Genomic DNA, 23431 nt, shown 5'->3' with positions numbered 1-23431 from the left:
AACAAAGGAGGAAGCTTTTGACTTCATATCCTGTCCTCATATATTGTTGTCATATCCCAACCCCATATCCCGACCTCCTATCCCTTCCTCAAATCCTATAAAGGAAGGAGAAGATCTAAAGCTGAGATCGCGCTGTTTCAGACAAGTTCCAGGATACTAGTAGGTGTCTTAAATTCTTTTATTCACACAACACGTTTCTGGATTTTAATAATCCTTTCTTCAGGCGTGACAAGGATTATTAATATCCAGAAACGCGTTGTGTGAATAAAGGAATTATAGACACCTACTAGTATCCTGGAACTTGTCTGAAACAGCGCGATCTCAGCTTCCGATCTTCTCCTTCCTTTATTGTTTCTTACACGCCGGTGAATCCAGTGTGGGAAGCCGCAGCAGTTGCTATATTAAGCGTACATCAGCGTTGTGCCTGGAATATGCACAACCCCTCCAGGTGAGTGCATTCCTTACTCACCTCAATAATCCGACCTGGTCTGGAAGACTCCACACAGAAGCGCTCTGTTGTTTTTTGTCTTATATCCTCCTATCCCGTCCTCCTATCCTGTCCATCTATCTCGACCTCCTATCCTGTCCTCCTATCCCGACCTCCTATCTCGACCTCCTATCTCGACCTGTAACATGTGTACCAGGTATTGAAATATCTCCAGCCGTACGAATTTATGTGGGAACATACATTCAATTGATTTGCATGGAACTTTAAACAAAAAGCCCAACCCTCACAAATGGGGGTAGTTAAGGGTTAAATTAACTATCCTATATTTTAAGTGGACATATAAGTAACGTGACCATGTGTTATGGAAATATCTCCAGCCGTTATGCAGTAACATATATTTCCCATAGACTTGTATGGGACTTTAAACATAAACCCGCCCCTGGCAAATGGAGGTGAGTAAGGGTTAAATCCCCTATCCTATGTTCGTTGCTGACATATAAGTAACATGTGTGCCGAGTTTCATGTTAATATCTTTAGCCGTTTGGACGTGATGCTGGAACATACACACACACACACATACCCACATACATACACACACACATTGGGGAAGATTTATCAAAACCTGTGCACAGGAAGAGTGGTGCAGTTTCCCATAGCAACCAATCAGATCGCTTCTTTAATTTTTAAAGAGGCCTGTTAAAAATGAAAGAGGCGAGCTGATTGGTTGCAATGGGCAACTGGAGAATTTTTCCACTGGACGGGTTTTGATAAATCTTCCCTATTGAGTTTTGTATATATAGACTAACCTTTGTCCGAGGTATACCCCTATGGCAGCCTTGCTCAGTCCTGCACCATTATATAGGAAGCTTGCGATTTGTTCTGGATCTTTTTCCACAAACTTCTTTGTAATAAGCAACTGGATTCCCTGGACACCATATAGTAAAAAATAAAAACATTCAGTGACAGATGTCTACATAATAATATGGCATCAAAGGCCATACTAAAAAAAATAAAAATAAAAAAAAAACTCTGGTATGGGTTATCCAGGAATTGAAAAACAGAGCTACTTTCTCTTAAAAAAAAACGCGCTCTGTCTGTCTCCAGGTTGGATGTGGTTCTGCAGCTCAGTTCCATTGAAGTTAAAAGAGCCAAGTTGTAATACCACATCCAACCTGGAGACAGACGTATAGCTGTTTTTTTAAAGAAATTAGCTCTGTTTTTCTATTCCTGCATAACCCCTTTAAGAAAAATGATAACTCTTGTGCATGCTTTGTATATACTTATTATACTATAGTTGATGAGCCATTTATGGGTTGTCTGAAATTTTGATTCATTCTTCCACCATAAGATGGTTGCTCTTCTAATGCAGAATAAGTTTCCCATAATGCCTTCATAAAGTCAGAGGGCGGAGTCTCATCACATCGTGCTAGTTCTGCTCTGAGTCCAAAGTACAGCAAGTCATAGATCAATGAAAACGAAAACCCTGAGGAAGATTTATTAAAACCTGATCACAGAAAAATGGGTGCAGTTGCCCATAGCAACCAATTACTTTTATTTTTTTTAAAGTCCCCTGAAAGATAAAAGAAGCCATCTGATTGGTTGCTAGGGGCAACTGAGCAGCTTTTCCTCTCAATCCTTTAACTTACAGTACACAGTCTCAGTTTCTCCCTATCAGTTCTTACAAGCAGTAAGCAGTAGTGATGTCGTGAACATAAAGTTTTCGGTTCACGAACCGCGAACGCGAACTTCCGAAAAAGTTTGCGAACCGGGCGAACCGCCATTGACTTCAACGGGCAGACGAATTTTAAAACCCACAGGGACTCTTTCTGGCCACAATAGTGATTTAAAAGTTGTTTCAAGGGGACTAATACCTGGACTGTGGCATGCTGGAGGGGGATCCATGGCAAAACTCCCATGGAAAATTACATAGTTGATGCAGAGTCTGGTTTTAATCCATAAAGGGCATAAATCACCTATTATTCCTAAATGGTTTGGAATAATGTGCTTTAGGCAGCACATAGAGCCCCCCTTTAGGATCACATAGTTAGATTCCCCCCTTTAGACAGCACATAGATTCCCCCATATTAGGCAGCACATAGTTAGAGCCCCCCTTTAGAAAGCACATAGTGGGATTTGAACCCAAGGCCCCAGCTCTGCAAGGCAGCAGTGCTAACCTCTGAGCCCCCATGCCACCCTTAGCATACATCTAATATCCACGGTTGCTAAAATGGACAGAGATGTCAGCAGAGAGTACCAGAAAAATTTAGGCATGTACACATGGATGAAAAATTTGGTATTGTTGCAGCCGCTTCTGTAGCAGCGGGCAGAAAAATTGCAGCACCATAACAAGTGCAGCAGCAGAGGCCAGAAAAATTAGGCATGTACACATGGATGAAAAATTGGGTATTGTCGCAGCCGCTGCTGTAGCAGCGGCCAGAAAATTTTCTGTTTGTTTCACCAGGCAGAAAGTGCCCTAAAACATTGCGGCTTGAACCCTAGTTGGTGGCAGATAAGTCACGCAAGTCATCCGGCATTCAGAGTTGAAATACAGCAGCGTGTGGACCATTTTTAGCCCAAGGCAGCTCATCTGATCAGGCCTTGTTCAGTCAAATGTATCGCCCAGTGTCAGTCCCTTTGGGATCCATCCCTCATTCATCTTAATAAAGGTGAGGTAATCCAGACTTTTTTGACCAAGGCGACTCCTCTTCTCAGTGACAATACCTCCTGCTGCACTGAAGATCCTTTCTGACAGGACACTTGAAGCGGGACAGGCCAGAAGTTCGAGCGCAAATTGGGATAGCTCAGGCCACAGGTCAAGCCGGCACACCCAGTAGTCAAGGGGTTCATCGCTCCTCAGAGTGTCAATATCGGCGGTTAAGGCAAGGTAGTCTGCTACCTGTCGGTCAAGTCGTTCTCTGATGGTGGACCCCGAACGGCTGTGGCGATGCGTAGGACTTGAAAATCTCCGCATGTCCTCCATCAATAGCATGTCTGTACAGCATCCTGTCCTTGCCGGCATGTTTGTGGGAGGAGGAGGAGGATTACTTTCACTTCTTCCCCTGTTAGATCCCTATTGTGCTGTGACATGACCCTTATACGCTGTGTACAGCATACTTCTTAATTTATTTTGGACCTGCTGAATCCTTTCCACCTTGCTGTAATGCGGTAACATGTCAGGCACTTTATGTTTATACCGGGGGTCTAGTAGCGTGGAAACCCAGTACAGGTCGTTCTCCTTCATCCTTTTTATACGAGGGTCCCTCAACAGGCCCGACAGCATGGACAAGGACGGATCCTGAGCTACTCATGTCCCATTCCTCGTCCTCCGTGATGTCAGGGAAGGTATAATCTTCTTCCCCCTCCAGCCACGTACAACACCACGGGAACCAGATAGGTGACAAGGAGCACCCTGGGATGCCTGCTGTTGTTGGTCTTCCTCCTCCTCTTCAAAGCCACATTCCTCCTCTGACTCCTCTTCCTCACAATCCTCTTCCAGCGTTGCCGCAGGTCCAGCAAGTGATGCTGATAAGGCTGTTTCTGGTGGTGATGGTGTCCACAACTCTTCCTCTTCACGCTCATCTACTGCCTGATCCAGCACTCTTCGCAGGGCATGCTCCAGGAAGAAAACAAACAGTATGATGTCGCTGATGGTGCCTTCGGTGCGACTGACCAGTTTTGTCACCTCCTCAAAAGGACGCATGAGCCTACAGGCATTGCCCATGAGCCTCCAATAACGTGGCAAAAAAATTCCCAGCTCCGCAGAGTATGTCCTAGCACCCCGGTCATACAAATATTCATTGATGGCTTTTTCTTGTTGGAGCAGGCGGTCGAACATTAGGAGTGTTGAATTCCAACATGTCGGGCTGTCGCAAATCAAGCGCCTCACTGGCATGTTGTTTCGCCGCTGGATATCTGACAAGTACGCCATGGCCGTGTAGGAACGCCTGAAATGGCCACACCCCTTCCTGAACTGCTTCAGGACATTCTGTAAGCCTGGATACTTGAGCACAAAGCGTTGTACAATCAGATTACACACATGTGCCATGCACGGCACATGTGTCAACTTGCCCAAACTCAATGCCGCCAACAAATTTGTTCCGTTGTCACAAACCACCTTGCCGATCACCAGTTGGTGCGGAGTCAGCCACTGGTCCACCTGTGCGTTCAGGGCCAACAGGAGCGCTGGTGCGGTGTGACTCTCCCCCAAGATGGCGTGACACTGTCGTATCTGGGATGTGGAATAGCACTTGGGGAGCTGGGGGGTGCCGTTGATGTGGAGCAAGACGCAGCAGTGGAAGAGGACTCAGCCGAGGATGTTATGGAAGAGGATGGAGTAGGAGGAGTAGAGGAGGTGGCAGCAGGCCTGCCTGCAAGTAGTGGCGGTGTCACCAACTCCTCTGCAGAGCCACGCATTTCATGCTTGGCAGCCGTCACCAGGTTTACCCAATGCGCAGTGTAGGTGATATACCTGCCCTGACCATGCTTTGCAGACCAGGTATCAGTGGTCAGATGGACCCTTGCCCCTACACTGTGTGCCAGACATGCCATAATTTCCTTTTGCACAATGGAGTAAAGGTTGGGGATTGCCTTTTCTGCTAAAAATTTTTGTCCGGGTACCTTCCACTGCAGTGTCCCAATGGCTACAATTTTTTTTAAAGGCCTCAGACTCCACCAGCTTGTATGGTAAAAGCTGGCGGGCTAGCAGTTCCGACAAGCCAGCTGTCAGACGCCGGGCTAGGGGGTGACTTTGAGACATTGTCTTCTTGCTCTCAAACATCTCCTTGACAGACACCTGACTGTGGGCAGATGAGCAGGAACTGCTCAAGGCGAGAGACGGAGAGGCGGATGGTTGAGAGGGGGCAAGGAGGGCAGCAGTGGTTGACCTGGCTGAAGATGCTGGACCAGGAGGAGGATGGCGGCTTTGACTTTGTGTGCTGCTTGTACCGACGTGTTGATCCCATAGGCGTTTGTGATGTGACATCATGTTCCTTCGCAAAGCAGTTGTGCCTCGGTGGGTGTTGGACTTCCCACAACTCAGTTTCTTCTGGCACAGGTTGCAAATGGCCTGGCTGTTGTCAGAGGCAGACACACAAAAAAATGCCACACTGCTGAGCTCTGCCATGACTGCATTCTGGTGGTGGCAACAGCATGCGTTGATTGGTGTCCCGTCTGGCTGACCCCGGGTGCCGATGCATGCTGTCTGACTGTGCCACTAGCTATCTGACATCACCGCTATCTGACACCTCAAGAAAGGAAGCAGCAGCGGGTACAACATCATCATCACACCATACGTCCATGTGTGTAATGCTGCCTGACTGAGACATATCCCTGTTAACTACATCCTCTGGCAATAATGGTTGCGCATCACTCATGTCTCCAAACTGATGTGTAAATAACTCCGCTGATGGATCTAGTAAAGCTGCTGCGGTGCTAGTGGTGGTGGTGGCGGCGGGCGGGCAAGTGGTAGCATGAGAGGTGCCCAAAGCTAAGCTAGAGGAGGAGGAGAACGGTGCGTCAAGGTTCCGAGCGGAAGCTGTAGTAGATTGGGTGTCTTGTGATAGCCAGTCAACTAAGTCCTCAGAACTTTGGGGGTTCATGGTACGTGGCCTCTGAACACTGGCCATTCTAGGGCCAAAGGGAATCTCAGCACCACGATGGCCCCTGCGGGTGGCCTTCCTCTGCCTGTCATTTTTTTATTTTTATTTGCACAACTATCACACCTAATGTGATTTCAGCGTTAGAAACTGCAAATTGCAGAGGATGAAAACTTGGACCCTCTTGGCGCTCACCCGATGGAAGAATTAGCCGTGGAGGACAGTGGATAAAATATTCAACATTACTTTAATCAGCGCTAAAGACTACGCGTTTCAAGGGGTGGGACCCCCTCTTCGTCAGGTCATTTCGCTGATTTCCCCGACCGCTACTGTGGAACACAGAGACGGGTAGGATCCAGGCTGCTTCCCGACTTCTTACCCTATCATTGGGTTACAAGCATCAATAGGTGTTGTGCTCTTAGCATAACACCCTCAGGTGAGCGGTTATCCTTACTGCTGCTTCCATTTATCTCTGTACCATCGGAGTAATGGCACATGTCCTTTGCGCTTTTGTCTGTTTTATTTATTTTTCATATTGTACAAACCTAATGTGATTTGCACTAGAGTGACACAATTTGCCCTGCAGGCAAAAAAACTGGCAACTGTGACGTGAACTGACAGTGACGACAGATTTTATTTAACCGCTAAAAAAGGTTTTTTTTTTTTCCTTTTAATTTACACATCTATCACACCCAATGTGATTTGCACTAGGGTGACATAATTTGCCCTGCAGGCAAAAAAAAATGGCAACTGTGACGTGAACTGACAGTGACGACTGATTTTATTTAACAGCCATCAAAGGTATTATATTTTTTTTTATTTGCACAACTGTCACAGCTAATGTGATTTGCGCTAGTGTGACAATGAGCAAAAAAGCTTGCCAGCGGAGTTCCCCTTTTAAGCTGTGGTCCCCAACCAGGGTGTCTCCAGCTGTTGCAAAACACACAGACTGATATATTTCAGCCCTTTGAATACTGTAGTAGTTAGTTGCTTGAAGGAACATAAGTTTTATACTGGAGTACCCCTTTTAACCAGTGGTTCCCTCCCAACCAGGGTGCGTCCAGCTGTTGCAATTTGCAAGACACACGGACTGATATCTTTCAGCCCTTTGAATACTGTAATAGTTAGTTGCTTGTAGGAATTTAAGTTTGATTCTGGAGTACCCCTTTTAACCAGCGGTTCCCTCCCAACCAGGACTGATATCTTTCAGCCCTAAAAAAGGCTTTTTTGGGTGCTGTCCTTAAAGCAGATGTTACACTAGTGCTTTAGAAGTAAACTGGACCCTGAGTACACCACATAGCAGCAACCTAGCTATCGCTTTCCCTATACAGCAGGAGCAGCTTCTCTGACCATCCACTTCCTAAGCCTGCAGCATGCTGAATGAGGCTAAAATGGCGTCCATGCAAGAGGTAGGAGGGTCTGGAAGGGAGGGACTGTTGCTGATTGGCTGTAATGTGTCTAAGGGTCAAAGTTTACTGCAATGTTAAAGTATAGGGGACGAATTGAACTTCACATGTGTTCTCCCGGCGATGCGAACATGCTAAATTTGACGGGAACTGTTCGCCGGCGAACAATTCGCAACATCTCTAGTAAGCAGTGGAAAGCAGTGTGGAGCCTTCCATACAGGAGATAGCATGTGCAGGCAGTATGCTTCTTTAAAGGGGTGCAACTTTTTTTTTTTTTAATCAACTGGTGCCAGAAAGTTAAACAGATTTGTAAATTACTTCTATTAAAAAATCTTATTAGCTGCTGAATACTACAGAGGAAATTATTTTCTTTTTGGAATACAGAGATCTCTGCTGACATCTCTGTCCATTTTAAGAACTGTCCAGAGTAGCAGAAAATCCCCATAGCAAACATATGCTGCTCTGGACAGTTCCTAAAATGGACAGAGATGTCAGCAGAGAGCACTGTGGTCATGATGTCAGCAGAGAGCACTGTGTTCCAAAAAGAAAAACATTTCCTCTGTAGTATTCAGCAGCTAATAAGTACTAGAAGGATTAAGATTTTCTAATAGATGTAATTTACACATCTGTTTAACTTTCTGGCACCAGTTGATTTAAAAAAAAGTTTTCCACCTGAGTACCCCTTTTAAGTAGAAATTGCAAGATGACAAATACAAGTCAATAAAAGAATCTAAAAGATAAAACAATGTTCTTGTGGTGATTATTTGGTGTTTATTGGATTCAGTGCTCTTTCGCTTTTGGCTGCTTAGCTGCTATGTCCTGTAGTTCTGCTCCATATGGGTTACCAATCTGTCATTAGCTTAGCTGTATTGTCTATTGGGATTGCATGGTAATGGAACGAGCTAATCCAACCTACCATTGTCTCTTGCCCTCGTCAATCAGCTGATTCAAGCCCCTGCTTTTTAGGGCCCTTTGAAAGAGCCCATTATTGACTGAGGGAGCATTCTCTCAAACAAAAACAAAAAAAAAAAAAAACACCCAGGGCCAGCAAACAGTCAATGAATGGGAAAATTCTTGGACATAGGTTGACCAACATTAGTCAACTGGACATGACCCAGTGTAAACAAGGGATGTGCAGCCAAAAATGACCAGATTACAGGGTTTGCAGGAATGATCCAGCGATCGTTCTACCCCCACACCACAATGATGATTGACCCATGTAAAGGCTTCTTAGGCTAGATGGGCACTTGGTTAAAGGCACAGGTTTGCCCATCTACAGGGTGCCATAGATTACAACCTACTCTGCCTCCCTATTGTCATCATTTTGATATCCACTTCTCAGAGGTTGAGGTCACTGATCCTGACATTTCAGTATAAGAGAATAACAATATAGCCAGTTTAATAAACTTGTCTATTATTCACATAGGTTAGAGGCTGTACCACAATCCTGGTTGTAGATATCCGATCCCTGATATAGACTACCAGACTACTATGCAATATCCTCCTTCATAAACAGCATGTATAAAGTCTATGGTAAGGAAGTAGGCATATTAATATAACACTAATGCACTTTTGTGCAAGGTTTCTTTTATTAGTTATTCATACCTTGTACATTATACATTGAAAATGAACAGTAAATTAACTTTTACTTTTACTAATTACTTTTTCCAAAAACTTGTTTTCATAAGGCTTATTCAGATTGAAATGAAAGGGGTATTCCAGGAAAAAAACTTTTTTTATATATCAACTGGTTCCAGAAAGTTAAACAGATTTGTAAATGACTTCTATTAAAAAATCTTAATCCTTTCAGTACTTATGAGCTTCTGAAGTTAAGGTTGTTCTTTTCTGTCTAAGTAATCTCTGATTACACATGTCTCGGGAAACGCCCAGTTTAGAAGCAAATTCCCATAGCAAACCTCTTCTAAACTGGGCGGTTCCCAAGACACGTGTCATCAGAGATTACTTAGACAGAAAAGAACAACCTAAACTTCAGAAGCTCATAAGTACTGAAAGGATTAAGATTTTTTAATAGAAGTAATTTACAAATCTGTTTAACTTTCTGGAGCCAGTTGATATATAAAAAAAAGTTTTTTTCCTGGATAACCCCTTTAATACCTTGAATTTTAAAATAGGTATCGTACCTTGCACTTTGCAGCCTTTTAATAAGTTGCCACATCCTTCCTTAGTCTCACCAACTTAGTAGAAACATTAACACGATGCTTATAAACTGAAATAAGGTCCTTTTGGAGATATTCTACCTTGTCTTAGGCTTTATTAAAAATACTACAATTCTTTGTGAAGGCCCCCTAGATACCCAGAATGCCGGTGGTCTAAGGGTAGGTGGCAGTTGTTTCTTCCTATTATTCAGCCCTAGTTGTTGAAAATTGTTGGAACCACAAGCAAACTTTGGTCTCTTAAAATAGATGGCACATAATCAAGAGCAGTGCACCAAATGACAGTGGTGCCGAAGCGGAGATCGCAGGGGTCCCCAGCTGCAGGACCACTGCGATCATACATCTTATCCCCTATGCTTTGAATAGGGGCTAAGATGTTTTCAATGGAATACCCCTTTAAAGTGTAGGACTACAGCACAACACGGTATCAGGGTATCACCTTCTGGGTTTTAGTCCCCCTCAGGCATCATGCCCTGGATACATCTGCTATGTCTGTACCTCCTATAGCTACTTCCATCCACTAGTCTAGTGTATTAAAGAAAGACTAAAGCTTAGAGGAATTATTCTCATTTTATGTATTCCTCATCCTCACCACTTTTATTTATTTATTTTTTTAAACTCACCTTTTCTGGATCCATGTTAAACTTCCTGCTTGCACTGAGCAATTCATTGTCTCTCTGCTTTTTTTGACTATGAGAAAATAAATCGAAAATTTAGATTTCAAATTCTTATCAGCAGCTTCATGTTTATGCTCAGTCCACGTATTCCACCCACCTTAACTGCAGGCGCTCAAAGTCATCTATATCGTCCATAATTTCTGTTATCTCGTTCTGTAAGTTCTGATAGTTGAGAAGAAAGAAGACAAAGTACAAGGTTCAATAATGATGATTCGCAATTCAGCGTGAAGAAAAGGATGCTTGTCAACCCGGCGCTCCCCAATGTTACAGACAAAAAAGTTCAGTCGTCTCACGAATAACACATTAAATGAAAAAATCTATTATACACAGGACAACGTGTTTTGAGGGTATTGCAACCCTCTTCATCAGGTCTGTCCTACATGTAAAAATGATCATTGACATGAATAGGTAGACCAGATGTCATCAAGTGTATAGAATTGGTCTGACAAAGGGAGAAAATGTATATACTGTACATTATTTGGCTGTTCTTAATAAAATTTTAATATAGATGGGAATTTTTTATTGATTTTTATATAATTTTTCTGGTATGTGATGTGACCATAAAAACTGCAATTCTGGCATTTTCGTATTTTTTTTTTATCCATATACGCCATTTATCAAACGGGATCCTAAATGTATATTTTAATATGTGTGAACAGCTATGCACATTTAGATTTTTTTTTTTTTTTTACATTTTGTATTTGAAAAAGAGAAATGGGAAAACATTTGAATTGTTATTGGGGGGATTTATTTTTTTTAAACATATTGTAACTTTTTACTGCACTTTTTAAGTCCCTCTAGGGCACCTGATTAAGCAAATGCTTGGCAGAAGCAATAGCACAATTTTGCCAGCTTTGGATGCGTAGTACAGGCCTCAGGCTGATATGACAATTAGTGTTGAGCGTGAATATTCGCATTTGTAATTTTTATCGCGAATACTGCGAATATATTCGAAATTATGAATATTCACTTTTTTCCGCATACGCGCATATTCGCATATGTGAATAATTGTGGGCCAATTAGAATGATGCAAATACACTTGTCAAAGGTTATCAACAACATCCCTAGCAATCAATAGTAAAGTTGCCCCCCCCCCCCCTCACTGTTTTCTTCCTCGAATACGCGAATATTCGCATATGCGAATATAAGACGAATATTCATCTATATATTCGCGAAATATTGTGAATTTGAATATGGGAAATGCCGCTCATCACTAATGACAATCACGACGCTGATTCACCCACTTTACTATCTATAACACGCCTCCAGCATTGACAGTGGCATTTAAACAATTAACAGCTGGCAGAGAGATTACTCTGAGCTGGCTATTATTGGTGGCTATATGGTGCTTAAAGTAGCTGGTAACCGCCGGTTATGAAGTGGATCCGGTTTCGAGGCCATGCCATACACCATTAATTCCTGCATAATGTACCAGTTAAAGGGTTAGACGTTTAAAGATTCTCAAAATTGGTGATAAATTTGGCACAGTTTCAGACTTATCTAACTTTTTATACAAACCATTGATGGCCTTCTTTGCACCAGTATTCTATCACAACATTTTGGGACAATTTGGTACATTTTAAACTGCAATTCTCCCCCTCTAAGCCACAACCCTCTCACTGAATGTCTATACAACCCTCCCACTGAATGCCTGTCCTGGATGAAGCCCTGCTCGGGCGAAACGCATTGGAGGTGTGGTGGGTGACTGGAGAACGTATAGGGGGGCTCTTACCTATTACTTTATTCATCAGCAGGTCCACTTCATGGCCTCTGATCTTTAGTCTTAAACTTACCTTTTACCTTATCTGTATCAGCATTTCACATTGCTAACCTTCTTACTACATCATTGTGTTTTGCGCACTTGTGCTGCTATACCTTTCCTCCTCGGAGGTTGCTGCTAGACATTCTTGCACCTTATACGAATATACAAGTATGTGTTTATCTACCTACCTATATACTTTTGTTGCATGAATTTTCTACAAATATATATATTTTTTCTCTGTGTTAGCACTTTACTGCTGAATTTGCACTGGACCTATGCTGTCTTTCTCCCCCCTCTCCCCAGTCTCCTACCTTTTTTTCTGTGTCCATGCCATTTGTGTGTTTTTAAATTTTCCCCATTTTTTGTATTTTGTCTCAAATTTGATATGATATAATTTAAAAAAATACATTGATTTTACATTTTGGTCGTGGTTCCTTTTCTGGATAGGTTATATGTTTATGGTATAGAACCACAGGACCTTATTACCAGGTCTATAATTTATGTACCCCCACACTATGTTGGCGCTAAATTTGAATGTCTATAAAGCAATAAATGTAGTTACAAATTGTGGTAACAAATGTGTCAACAATGGGATGCACAGAATGGTAAGAAAAATTTCCAATTTTGGAACATTTTCCAACATGTTTTGTAGCAGAGAGCGGATTAAGGATGGGGAACAACTCACTTTAATTTGTTCGAATAGCTCATCTCTGCTTTGTGAAGTGATTGTAGTCTCCTTTGTCTGACCCATTGTGTTTCCTGTTAAAAGAAAACAAATGATACTTTTTGAAATATTTAATATTTTATACAGGAAGACAAGTTATTAGTAGTTCGATTTGCAAATATCTGCAGAGAGAAGCAAAAGATCAGCAAACTTTATTTTACCAAATCCTTTTTGAAGATAAAGAAGCCAAAACATAGATTCACATTTAGCCTTCATTTTTATGCCTAAACTACGGTTCTATTAGTAGGAAGAAAAGTTAAAGCACTTTTTTTTATTTACAGTGTATATACAAAGGGTGAAATAAATATTGAACACATCACCATTTTTCTCACTAAATATATTTTCAAAAGGTTCTATTGACATGAAATGTTTACCAGATGTTGGTAAAACCCCAAGTAATCCATATGTACAAAGAAACCAAAACAAATAAGCTCAGAAATTATGTGTAATAAGTTGTGTAATAATGTGAAATGACCCAGGAAAAAGGTATTGTACACATTAAGAAAGGGAGGTGTAAAAAGACATGGAAAACCAAGACAACAGCTGAAATCTATCAGTAATTAAAAAGCAATCCAGCTTTTCATTATCAGTGCAATCCCATTGTCAGTGCAAATTAATGTCAGATGGTTTAATCCTAACAGATGGCTACAAAAATGTCCCATTGTCAATGTGTTACTCCAGACACATCTCATGATGGGTAAAAGCAAAGAGCTGCCTCAAGACCTTCACAACTTAATTGTAAAACATAACAATGTTGTTGGTTGCAGGTACATTTCTAAGTTTCTGAATGTTCCAGTGAGCACTGTCTGGGCCTTAATACGTAAGTGGTTAAGAATAATTTTACCATAAATTTACCTCAACCAGTTGTTTATTACAATATATCTTACAGAGGAGTGGAAAGAATAATTAGAAGAGTTGACCAAGAGCCAAGGACACTTGTGGAAAGCTTCAAAAAGACCTGTAATACACTCTGCTGCCATGGCCTGGATGCACGCTCACCACACAAGACTTCATTGCTGAATAATAAGCAGTGAAGCTCATTTGAAGTTTGCTGCACAACATTTGGAAAAGCCATTGAAAAACTCGGAGAATAGTGTGGTCAGATGAGGGCAAAACTACTGAAATTACTTCTTGTGCTCACACTGTGCACACTTGTTACGCCGGGGACATCTCCAAGCTAAGTGCGCTGAACATGTTTCAAAGAAGTATACCTTACAAATTATTATTATTATACCTGTCACTTCTTCAGGTGGCTTGCTTTGTTTATATTTGTGGGTACCTGTCACATCATTAGGTTCCACAGCATTGCTTAGTTAATACATTTGGCCTCATTAGTTGACACATCTTAGCTTTTCTAGTATACCTGTCACATCTTAAGGTTACACATTGTTGCATATCCAGTATACCTGTCACATGTACAAGTTCCACATGATGGCACATCTTTATACCTGTCACATCTTCAGGTCAGCTGTCATAATCAGACTCTTCACACCTGTCACATCTTCAGGTTGCACACATAGTCCCATATCAATGTTACCTTTTATGTCTTCAGGTGGGTTAGGTAATTAATACCTTCTTATATCTGTTTTATCTTCAAGTTGGCAATGACATTATTATTCACTCATATATTTTTGTATCAGATGGTAACACTTTATGTGTATACTTGGAGACTCTTCAGGTGAAAAGGAAACACTGTGTTGTGCATAGTACAGGAGCTTAGGGGGCAGTGCATGACACAAAGCTATCTTTAAGCAAACTAATTTAGACCGTTGACAGAAAAAAGGATGGAGCAGGATTGTTTTAAGATATAGATTTGAAAAAGCATTATGCTATGCTTTTGTGTACCCACTCTGGATTTATTGATTTCAATGGACCAAATACATTCATTCCATTTCTATGCATATACTGTTCTATTGCAAGACTCAAACACACAAGAAACTCACATGTATTCCAAACAAGGTGTTAGATGTGAACATACCTTTAAATGGCTAAGAAGAGACAACTCGTGACCAGTTAATCTTCACAGTAGCTGATGCTGTAATCTCCATCCTTTTTAATGCCCACAGTTTTATTGAAAAGTTTCTTGTAAAGTTTTATTGTTAGATAGCTCCAGCAACAAATGAAAACTGTTAGTTTCCCACAAGATTACATTGTGGTATGGCTTTAAACTAAGGACAGGAAAGCTGAAGATAAATTAGAGAAATCGATAGTTGATATTTGTAACTTCTTATGGTTTGGTATGCTTGCTAAGATATAAAGTATATTCTGCCACGTATTGTTATATAGTAACTGGTCACTCTTTGTCTTAGTACAATAACAAAACCTTTCAAAATGTCAATTGCCAAGGGGCATGGCTATACTGTTGAACATGTATGATGCCTTTACATCAGCTTCTCGAGGGTCACTGACAATGAGTAGCCACCACCACTTTCTGCTGCTTTATCAGCTCCAGAACCCTATGCACACTCTTCTCAAGATCTTATCCAGACCAGATTTTGTACAACAGATTTTCAGTTCACCATTTATTTTGCACAATGGCCATTTTTATTTTTTTAAGAAGTACACCCCCCACAGATTTTTTTAGTGCAATTTTCATTGGTCTTCTCAAAGAAGTTTTACTGCATTACCTTGATGGGTTTGAAATGACTAGCTCCTGACCCCAAATTGCTTTTCCACCAATCTCTGCTCCCAGTCTGACCAGGACCTTTAACAGGCAGTTAAGAGCCTATCTTATGGCCTAAAAAATCTGAAAAGGTAATGACAAAATTGCGATCTATCATACCTCTGCAACCAAAGCCTACACTTTTGCAGACATTTTCTCAGCATTACTCACAAGGCACTTGGAAACTGTTCCTGGTTTCCAGAACGTGAAACCCAAGAAAATTGTACATTCTAAGTTATGTGCCCAAGAGCTCTGCAGCTAGTTCTACAATATTAAAAGCAGACACTTATCTAAAACATACGTGTCCACAAGAAATGTCAGGATGGCACCAATATATTTCTCAGCAGACCATACACCGATCAATGGACATTCATTATTAGGACATGCGGTGCTCACAACCATAGAGAGTCCAAGGTGCTAGGAATTAATTTAAGGACAGACTTGACTGGCTAGCATGTCAAGACACAACGATTAGCATCCTGCACTCACTGCTAAGTACCAGACTCAACATTCCTACATGGAGATCACCGGAGGACCAGGCTTCAGAAGGTACGTGGGTGCTCAGAGGATGACTTCCTGTGGTTTCGCGCATATGCGCGAAACTGCCGCCAGTTGCCTTTGAGCGCCCATGTATCTTCTGAAGACTGGTTCTCCGGTAATCCCCATGTAGGAGTGTCGAGTCTGGTACATAGCGGTGAGTGCAGGATTCTAATCGTTGTGTCTTTACATGCTAGCTTGTCTAAAATAAGCAACATCAAAAGAAAGTACTTTAACACCATTTTAAGGGGATATAGACTGCTGCAAGCAGGACATGCTAGAAAAAAGGCCCCCCTAACAATAGTCTTTTAGGATTGCATAAAAACTCTCTAAGTTATCCTTTTGTCAGTGTGAACTAAACACAAGATTTTATAACCCAGCATAGGTTTTACTTTATTTCTACCACTATGTTTTTTCACATAGTTATGGGTTTAAAAGTGTAAGTCATGTAGTGTTATAGGTACATATGTGAGCATACCTTGTTATATGTTAACAGGTAAGATCTATTGAAATTGTGTCAGGTCCACATAATTCTGTAGTCCGTTACACAGGATCAGCTTCATTTAATTGTGTGCACCCTACCCCCTCCATTTTTTAATTTATTCTCTTGCTTTTCTGAAAATGACAAAAAAAATTGAATCCAATTTTCCTAATTGAATATGAGTATATTGCTTCCTTTAGTTTCAACAATAACTCAAATCTTTTCTTTTTTTTTTATACTTAATTCCCACCTTCTCCTTTTGTACTACACATTAACTGGATTTTTGGCCACAGACAGGACCATCTTAATAAACTGGTGGGCCCAGTGCACAGTTTTCATAAGTGGGACCCCCCACCATCTACTTTTCTAAAGGTGAAAAATATGGTGTGTCATACATGGCAGAACTACTTAGCCTTAGTAGCTTTGGATTTCTGTCACAGATTTTACTTGCTGTCATGAATGTAAATTAGTTCCATTAAATGTGGCTAATCTGTTTTTGTAACCTTCTTGAGGAGTATTCTCATAATAAGTGACATTCCTTTCTAGGGTTTTGGATGGCTAAAAGGTTCTTGACAAACTGTCGCCCTTTCAGACTAGGAAAGGTGATGGTGGTCCTTATCTTGAATGCTGCAAAAGAACCATTCTTTAGGCCAGGGCAAAGCTGGTACTCAAGGTATCTCAATAGTTACACACAAGAACCAGACTTGGTCCTACCCATCCTCAGGTGGCCTTGACAACTAACCCATCTTATCTTCTGGTGACTCAACTACTCTTACTTTCTCTACCTTACGACTCAATCCTCTATTCTCCCATCTCAATCTTATTCCAATAACTATCAGGTTAATGGGGTAATCCAGGATATATTACAGATATATATATATATATATATATATATATATATATATATATTTATTTTATTTAAATTATTTTTTTTAAATACAAAAAGCTCCAAAGCCACCACACTTCCTGGATATGTTCCCTGTAAACCATCCTGCCTGATATGCAGAGCTCCTGTGGCCTCTGTTGTCTTCTCTGGCTGCTTGATATTCTTCGCCATCATTCTCTCCCCTTGCTTACATCTCCCAGCAATCAATGCAGCTCTGCTCGGCCAGCCCCCACCCTCCTGCTCTGAGCAGCAGAGAGAGATTCAGTGGCTGATTGGCTGAAGCTGCAAACACCTCCCAGTTCTCAACACTAAAGAGAGCATGACGCTGGTCTTGGTCTCTCAGGATGGTGGGGGCTGCTTTCAATGAGGGATTAGGACAGAGACAGAGTGGATGGCTGGATGATGTCATTCCCTCACTTCTTGCATGTAAATGACAACTAAAGAGGGGAAACTGCTCTATATAGTAGAGGAATGACATTTAGGCAATTAAAAAGGTTCACGAGAGGGAAAGAATGGGCTATGAGTTTAGTTCCCTGGAGTACTCCTTTAACATGTTCTTTTTATTAACTTTGCTAGAAAACCTCCCCTCTTAGCCAGGGTGTCCTAACACTGGCACGTATGATGTCCATAATTCCTATTAGAGATTGTGGACAGGGGTTTTCATGGTGAAACAACCCCTGTGAAGAAGCAATTCTCTAATCCATCACAAAAAAAGCTAAACTTATCCTAAAATACACCATGAGCAAAAATATTATAAATAAGAAAAAAAAACTCCAAGATTTCAATTTTTTGCTACGCTTCAAAACTGCAGACTTCCCTGTGAGAGTAGATATTCATTTCCTTATATTACTGCTGTTGACAGCAGATTTCAGAAGCTTCTTTAGTGCCAACAGATGCCATTACAAAAGGTATCTAAAGTACAGATTCAGTTGAATGTGAGATGCATTGAGATATTTATCAAAAAGGAGGAAGTGTCTGGTCCTATTTGTTATTAAAAACATTCTGCATTCTTTACGTGTCCCAAGTGGCATGTAACTATTCAGAGAACAATGCTGAGGACAATACAGATCAACAGTGAACAACAATTCCGCCATATGAAGTTCTAATATTAATTTACGCCTTCTACTAGGAAAGTAAACATAAAATATCATTAAGAATGCTGTTTATGGGGACCTGTATTTTTTAAATGTATTTATAGCTGAACAAACACTGGCTGTCACATAAAAAATAAAGAGTCCAACAGTGACCAAAAGGTTTGCAGAGATTAATACAAGCTGGGCCATTTATATGGATACACCTTAATAAAATGGGAATGGTTGGTGATATTAACTTACTGTTTGTGGCTCATTAGTATATGTGAGGGCGGAAACTTTTCAAGATGGGTGGTGACCATGGTTGCCATTTTGAAGTCGGCCATTTTGAATCCAGCTTTTGTTTTTTCAATAGGAAGAGGGTCATGTGACACATCAAACTAATTGGGATATTCACAATAAAAAACACGGGTGTGCTTGGTTTTAACATAACTTTATTCTTTCATTAGTTATTTACAAGTTTCTCTTTGTTTACAGCCATTGACATGTCGTCGAGGTTAACACGTGAGGAGCGAATAGAAATTGTGTTGATGTCTGGTGAATGCAGTAACTGGGTCATTGCAGCAAATTTCAATGCAAGACACCCTACGAGACCACCCATCTCCCATGCTACAGTTAGCAAACTGCTCGCTAAGTTTCGTGAAACTGGTTCAGTGTTGGACTTACCAAAATGTGGACGCATGAAATCTGTCACTAATGAAATAACATCAGTGGCTGTCCTAGCTTCATTCAGCAAGAGCCCACCGCGTAGCACTCACCGCATTTCACTGGAGAGTGGCATTAGTCAAACATCCCTTTGGCGGATATTATCTACTCACAAATGGCACCCTTACAAACTCCAGCTACTGCAGCATCTCAATGGGGATGACCCAGATCGGTGCACTGAATTTGCAGAATGGGCAAAACAAAAATTGGAACAGGACCCTCAGTTTACGCAGAAGATTTTGTTCAGTGATGAGGCAAACTTTTATGTGAATGGTGAAGTTAACAAACAAAACCACCGCTATTGATCTGACACTAACCCACATTGGATAGACCCCTCCAAGACTGTTGGAACACAAAAATTGATGGTTTGGTGTGGTATATGGGGTACAAAGATAGTGGGGCCATTCTTCATCAATGGAAACCTCAAGGCCACTGGATATGTGAAATTGCTACATGATGATGTGTTTCCCTCTTTGTGCACTGAAGCTGGCATGTTCCCTGAGTTTTTCCAGCAAGTTTGATGTGTCACATGACCCTCTTCCTATTGAAAAAACAAAAGTTGGATTCAAAATGTCCAACTTCAAAATGGCCGCCATGGTCACCACCCATCTTGAAAAGTTTTCCCCCTCACATATACTAATGTGCCACAAACAGGAAGTTAATATCACCAACCATTCCCATTTTATTAAGGTGTATCCATATAAATGGTCCACCCTGTAGTACTCGTCTCCTCTTTATTGAGGAGTATATTGCTTAAATATTTCCAGCATGTGGTGAAGCATGTTTTTGTTCATTGTATTCATCATTTTTTTTTATTTATGTTTGTATATAATTTTTATTTATCTTCCCTCCCCCACCCCCTCTTTTTTCCTTTCCTGTATCCCTACTTTTACATTTGAAAAAAAAAATTACTGTGAAAAAAAAAGAAAAATAAAGAGTACAGGGAATTAGTTTCTTTCTGTCCTTTCTGGAATCTCAGATAGGATAGTGCACACAATAGGGGGAACTACAAAGCAGGGACATCATGTTGTATATGTTTCATTGTGAGGAAGTAAAGGAAATCACAGTGGAGGAAGCCATGGGGATCACGGCATATTAGTATAGAAACTTGTCTATAGGATCACCCTAGGGACCAATTAAATGCACAGTATAAAAAACATTGAGCATTGTGCCTTTTAATAGATCTCTATAGTAGGCATTGCCTTTAAGAGTCCATTTTGGCCATGTGAAACCTCCTCTTCTTTTCACGGCAGAGGCCTTTCTCTGCCTTTCTCCTCAGAGCTGACAACTGGCTGCTCTGTGTCCTGAGGCTCTGTGACATGCCTCTGGCTCACACAACAGGCTGATTGACAAGCTCAGAGAATGCACAGAGCCCTGCTTGTCCTGCCCTCACTTCCTGTATTTTGTCTTCTGAGATACACAAGCATAATGTGTTGCTGTTCTGTTATGACTTCACTCACTACTCTTTATTAATGTACATGTCTGGAAGGTAAGCAGCAGGAAGACTACAAATTAAGGGGAATTTGCAGGATCAGACTACATATGGTTTGTTTGTAGTCTGTTACCACGGAGACACACAGGTCTGCATGGAGCTGTATACACACCACAATAGGAAATGTTAAATCAATTTTATGTCTAAAGTTTCTAGATCTGTTATTTTACATGCATTGGAGCAATAAAAATGGCTTCTAAAATGCACATAACTTTTAACTACAATATTATATCAGGACACAACAGCTGCAATTCTTTAGAAATTAGAGTATATATATATAGAAACTTTGATAGCAGCATATTGATAATACAGGAATTATACAGGAATTACTGTATCTGCTGTGATAGCAGCATATTGGTCATACAGTGGAGGGAATAAAAAATGCCTGTAAAAAACTGTCTAATTTTTTTTGAGTTATAATTGGTTGCTATGGGAAAATCATATACATTTTTGTTTCAGTTTTTACTTATCCTCCCAAGTATTGTTCATACATCAGCTGTTTAATATCCTGTTTGTTTGTATAAATTTATCTCACCTACTCATCCTCACCTGAGGACCAAATTTTTCACAAAAGTACCATTGTTGACCATAGTCCTGATTTTGGCAGGATAATCCCTTAAAATCTGCCTGGAAAAGGAACAAGGTTTGTAAACATAATACTGTTTATGGGGTATTCCCCATAAACAGTTCCAAAGTTGGATCGGGCGTCGGGAGTTGGGATGTCACTGCCACGGCCTTGTTATGTGATGCCATGCCCCCTCAATGCAAGTCTATGGGAGGGGGCATGGCGGCCGCCACATGTGGTCACGACGTCACGACCCCTGCTGTCCACAACCAGCGTTTTAAACGAACGCTGCATGCTGCCATCTCCTTTGGATAGGGGATAAGATGTCGAGGGATGGAGTACCCCTTTAAATGTCCCCATCAAATTAACGTTTGTTGATTTTGCATTTTCTTTTCACAGTAAAATATAGCATGCAGTTAGTTCCTTAGTTACATTAAAAATTTATGCAATATGGTGCAAAAAGAAAACATTTTACATTTCATGCAGTAGCCACATTGGTGGCCTGTGCTAAAAAAGGTCAAGACATCTATCAAAACAAGTGTCCCTAAAACATTAAATGTTACCTGCAGAAAGGAGTGACATGCAGAAAGGAATGACATAAAATGATACATATGAAATAAATAGAGTACACAAATCCACAAAGGGGAAAGCACAGTAAATCCCAGTGCAATGAACTTGCAACATTGTTGGCTTGTCGGTGTGGGCAAGGGATTTTAGAGAAGATGCACACAGGAGCCACTTTCCATTATATAAGAAAGAACTGCTTGCTAATAATCTCCTATTATATACGTATAGTGTAAAAACAATGTCTCTCAGTCTATCTGCTAGCAGCTGGCAGGATATAGACGATTTACAGTCTAAAGTTTGCATCCTATTTTCACACATATGTCTCAGCCTGTAGTTCGCTCATATGGAATCTATCTGGAGTCTGACATTTCCAATCCTATTAAGGAATTGCTAGTTAAGCAGTTTCCTGATATGTTGAAGTGTCTCCAATGATATCTATGAGTCACATTACACATCAAATACTAAAGTGGTTGACAGAACAACCGAAGATATAACAATGACAACATGAAAACATTCCCCCCTATAGTAGTAAATGAGGAGGGTACTCACCGTTTTCATAGTCCTCCATTAATAACTGGACTCCTTTGGCTTTGGTAGGTGACCCTGACAATGGCAATAAATATCTTGCTGTGTCTCTGCTCCCCATTTGTGATCACTTGATACAAAAACTCTTATTTACCACTATCTGGTTACCAATAATTCTCCATCCAGGTTTGCCTGTTGGTGTGTTTTATATCTTTTGATCTCTAGATCGGTTATGTCTTTATGTTCCCTTTTCATTATTTAATATCTTCTCCAATTCTTCATGATTCATATTCCTTGTGCATCAAATAATTGTCTGAGATCCCTTGCATCCCTTGTTTGCTGCTTCTTCTGCAATCTACTTGCACAATATACTAAGTAAGTCACCACGTCCTATGTCCTGCACTGCAACACACTACAGTGACTTTGAAGCCTGTACCGTCTATTCACATAAACTGGAAACAAAATAAGATCCTAGTAACAGGAAGGGGACAGACACGTTGCGGTTAGTGATTGCGGAAGTCACACTTCCTATCCCTGCTTCGCCATCACCTTTACGCAGATCCTTCATTTACGAACCAGTAACAATGTCGCAGTCCAGTCCAGTTGGTGCTTCCTGTTATGACTTTTTCTGAGGTTTTGTGAAGATAGCTTATCTGTGCCCTAAAGTGTCTACCATCTCCTTTAACCCTTTTATCTCTTTATATCTCTGTTTCGGCTTCACCCCTCCCTGCAAGTTCCTCTTTCCGTAACCACAAGTTTTCTAAAACCAGATGTTTTTGATGTTTGTCTATATCAATTATGCTTCAAGCAGGATCTTTTTGTATGTAACTCATTTTTAGAACTAGAAAGAATGGTAACCATTATTATATGTAAACAGCAAATAAAAGAAATAATATCACACTCGCCAATACTGCAAACTTCTTTCTTTATTTTCAATTACTCACATGTAGGGAAGAGAGACAGACATACAACGGCGGGGAGACTCCTTTCTGTACACCCCAGCCATCGTATGTCTAGCTCTACTCCCTTCATGTGAGTAATCGAAAATAAAGAAGTTTGCAGTATTAGTGAGTGCGATATTATTTCTTCTATTTGCTGTATTCCATGGACTTGCCAGTTCATATGTCAGCACCAC

The 23431-nt window shown here is 40.9% G+C and overlaps 1 protein-coding gene across 3 annotated transcripts in view; it reads right to left on the bottom strand.

Moving 5' to 3' along the window:
- The window catches only part of CYTH4 (cytohesin 4), an 87514-nt gene extending 64509 nt beyond the window's left edge, over positions 1–23005 (bottom strand). The window contains exons 1-5 of one of the 3 annotated variants that reach the window (XM_056524125.1): positions 22321–23005; positions 12747–12820; positions 10397–10461; positions 10246–10312; positions 1255–1373 (exon numbers count right to left, since the gene is read on the bottom strand). In XM_056524125.1, coding sequence (XP_056380100.1) covers positions 1255–1373; positions 10246–10312; positions 10397–10461; positions 12747–12820; positions 22321–22417 — 422 coding nt within the window. In that variant the 5' untranslated portion in view covers positions 22418–23005. Of the gene's footprint in view, positions 1–469; positions 976–1254; positions 1374–1737; positions 1935–10245; positions 10313–10396; positions 10462–12746; positions 12821–22320 lie in introns of those variants that run through there. The other 2 variants (XM_056524126.1, XM_056524127.1) reach the window with 2 other exon arrangements.
- Positions 23006–23431: the final 426 nt, after the last annotated feature.

This window comes from Hyla sarda, chromosome 6 (genome assembly GCF_029499605.1).
Source record: "Hyla sarda isolate aHylSar1 chromosome 6, aHylSar1.hap1, whole genome shotgun sequence".
In the NCBI taxonomy this organism is placed as follows: domain Eukaryota; kingdom Metazoa; phylum Chordata; class Amphibia; order Anura; family Hylidae; genus Hyla; species Hyla sarda.
Note: the sequence above shows the minus strand (reverse complement) of the source record. Positions and strands in the feature narration are given on the sequence as shown.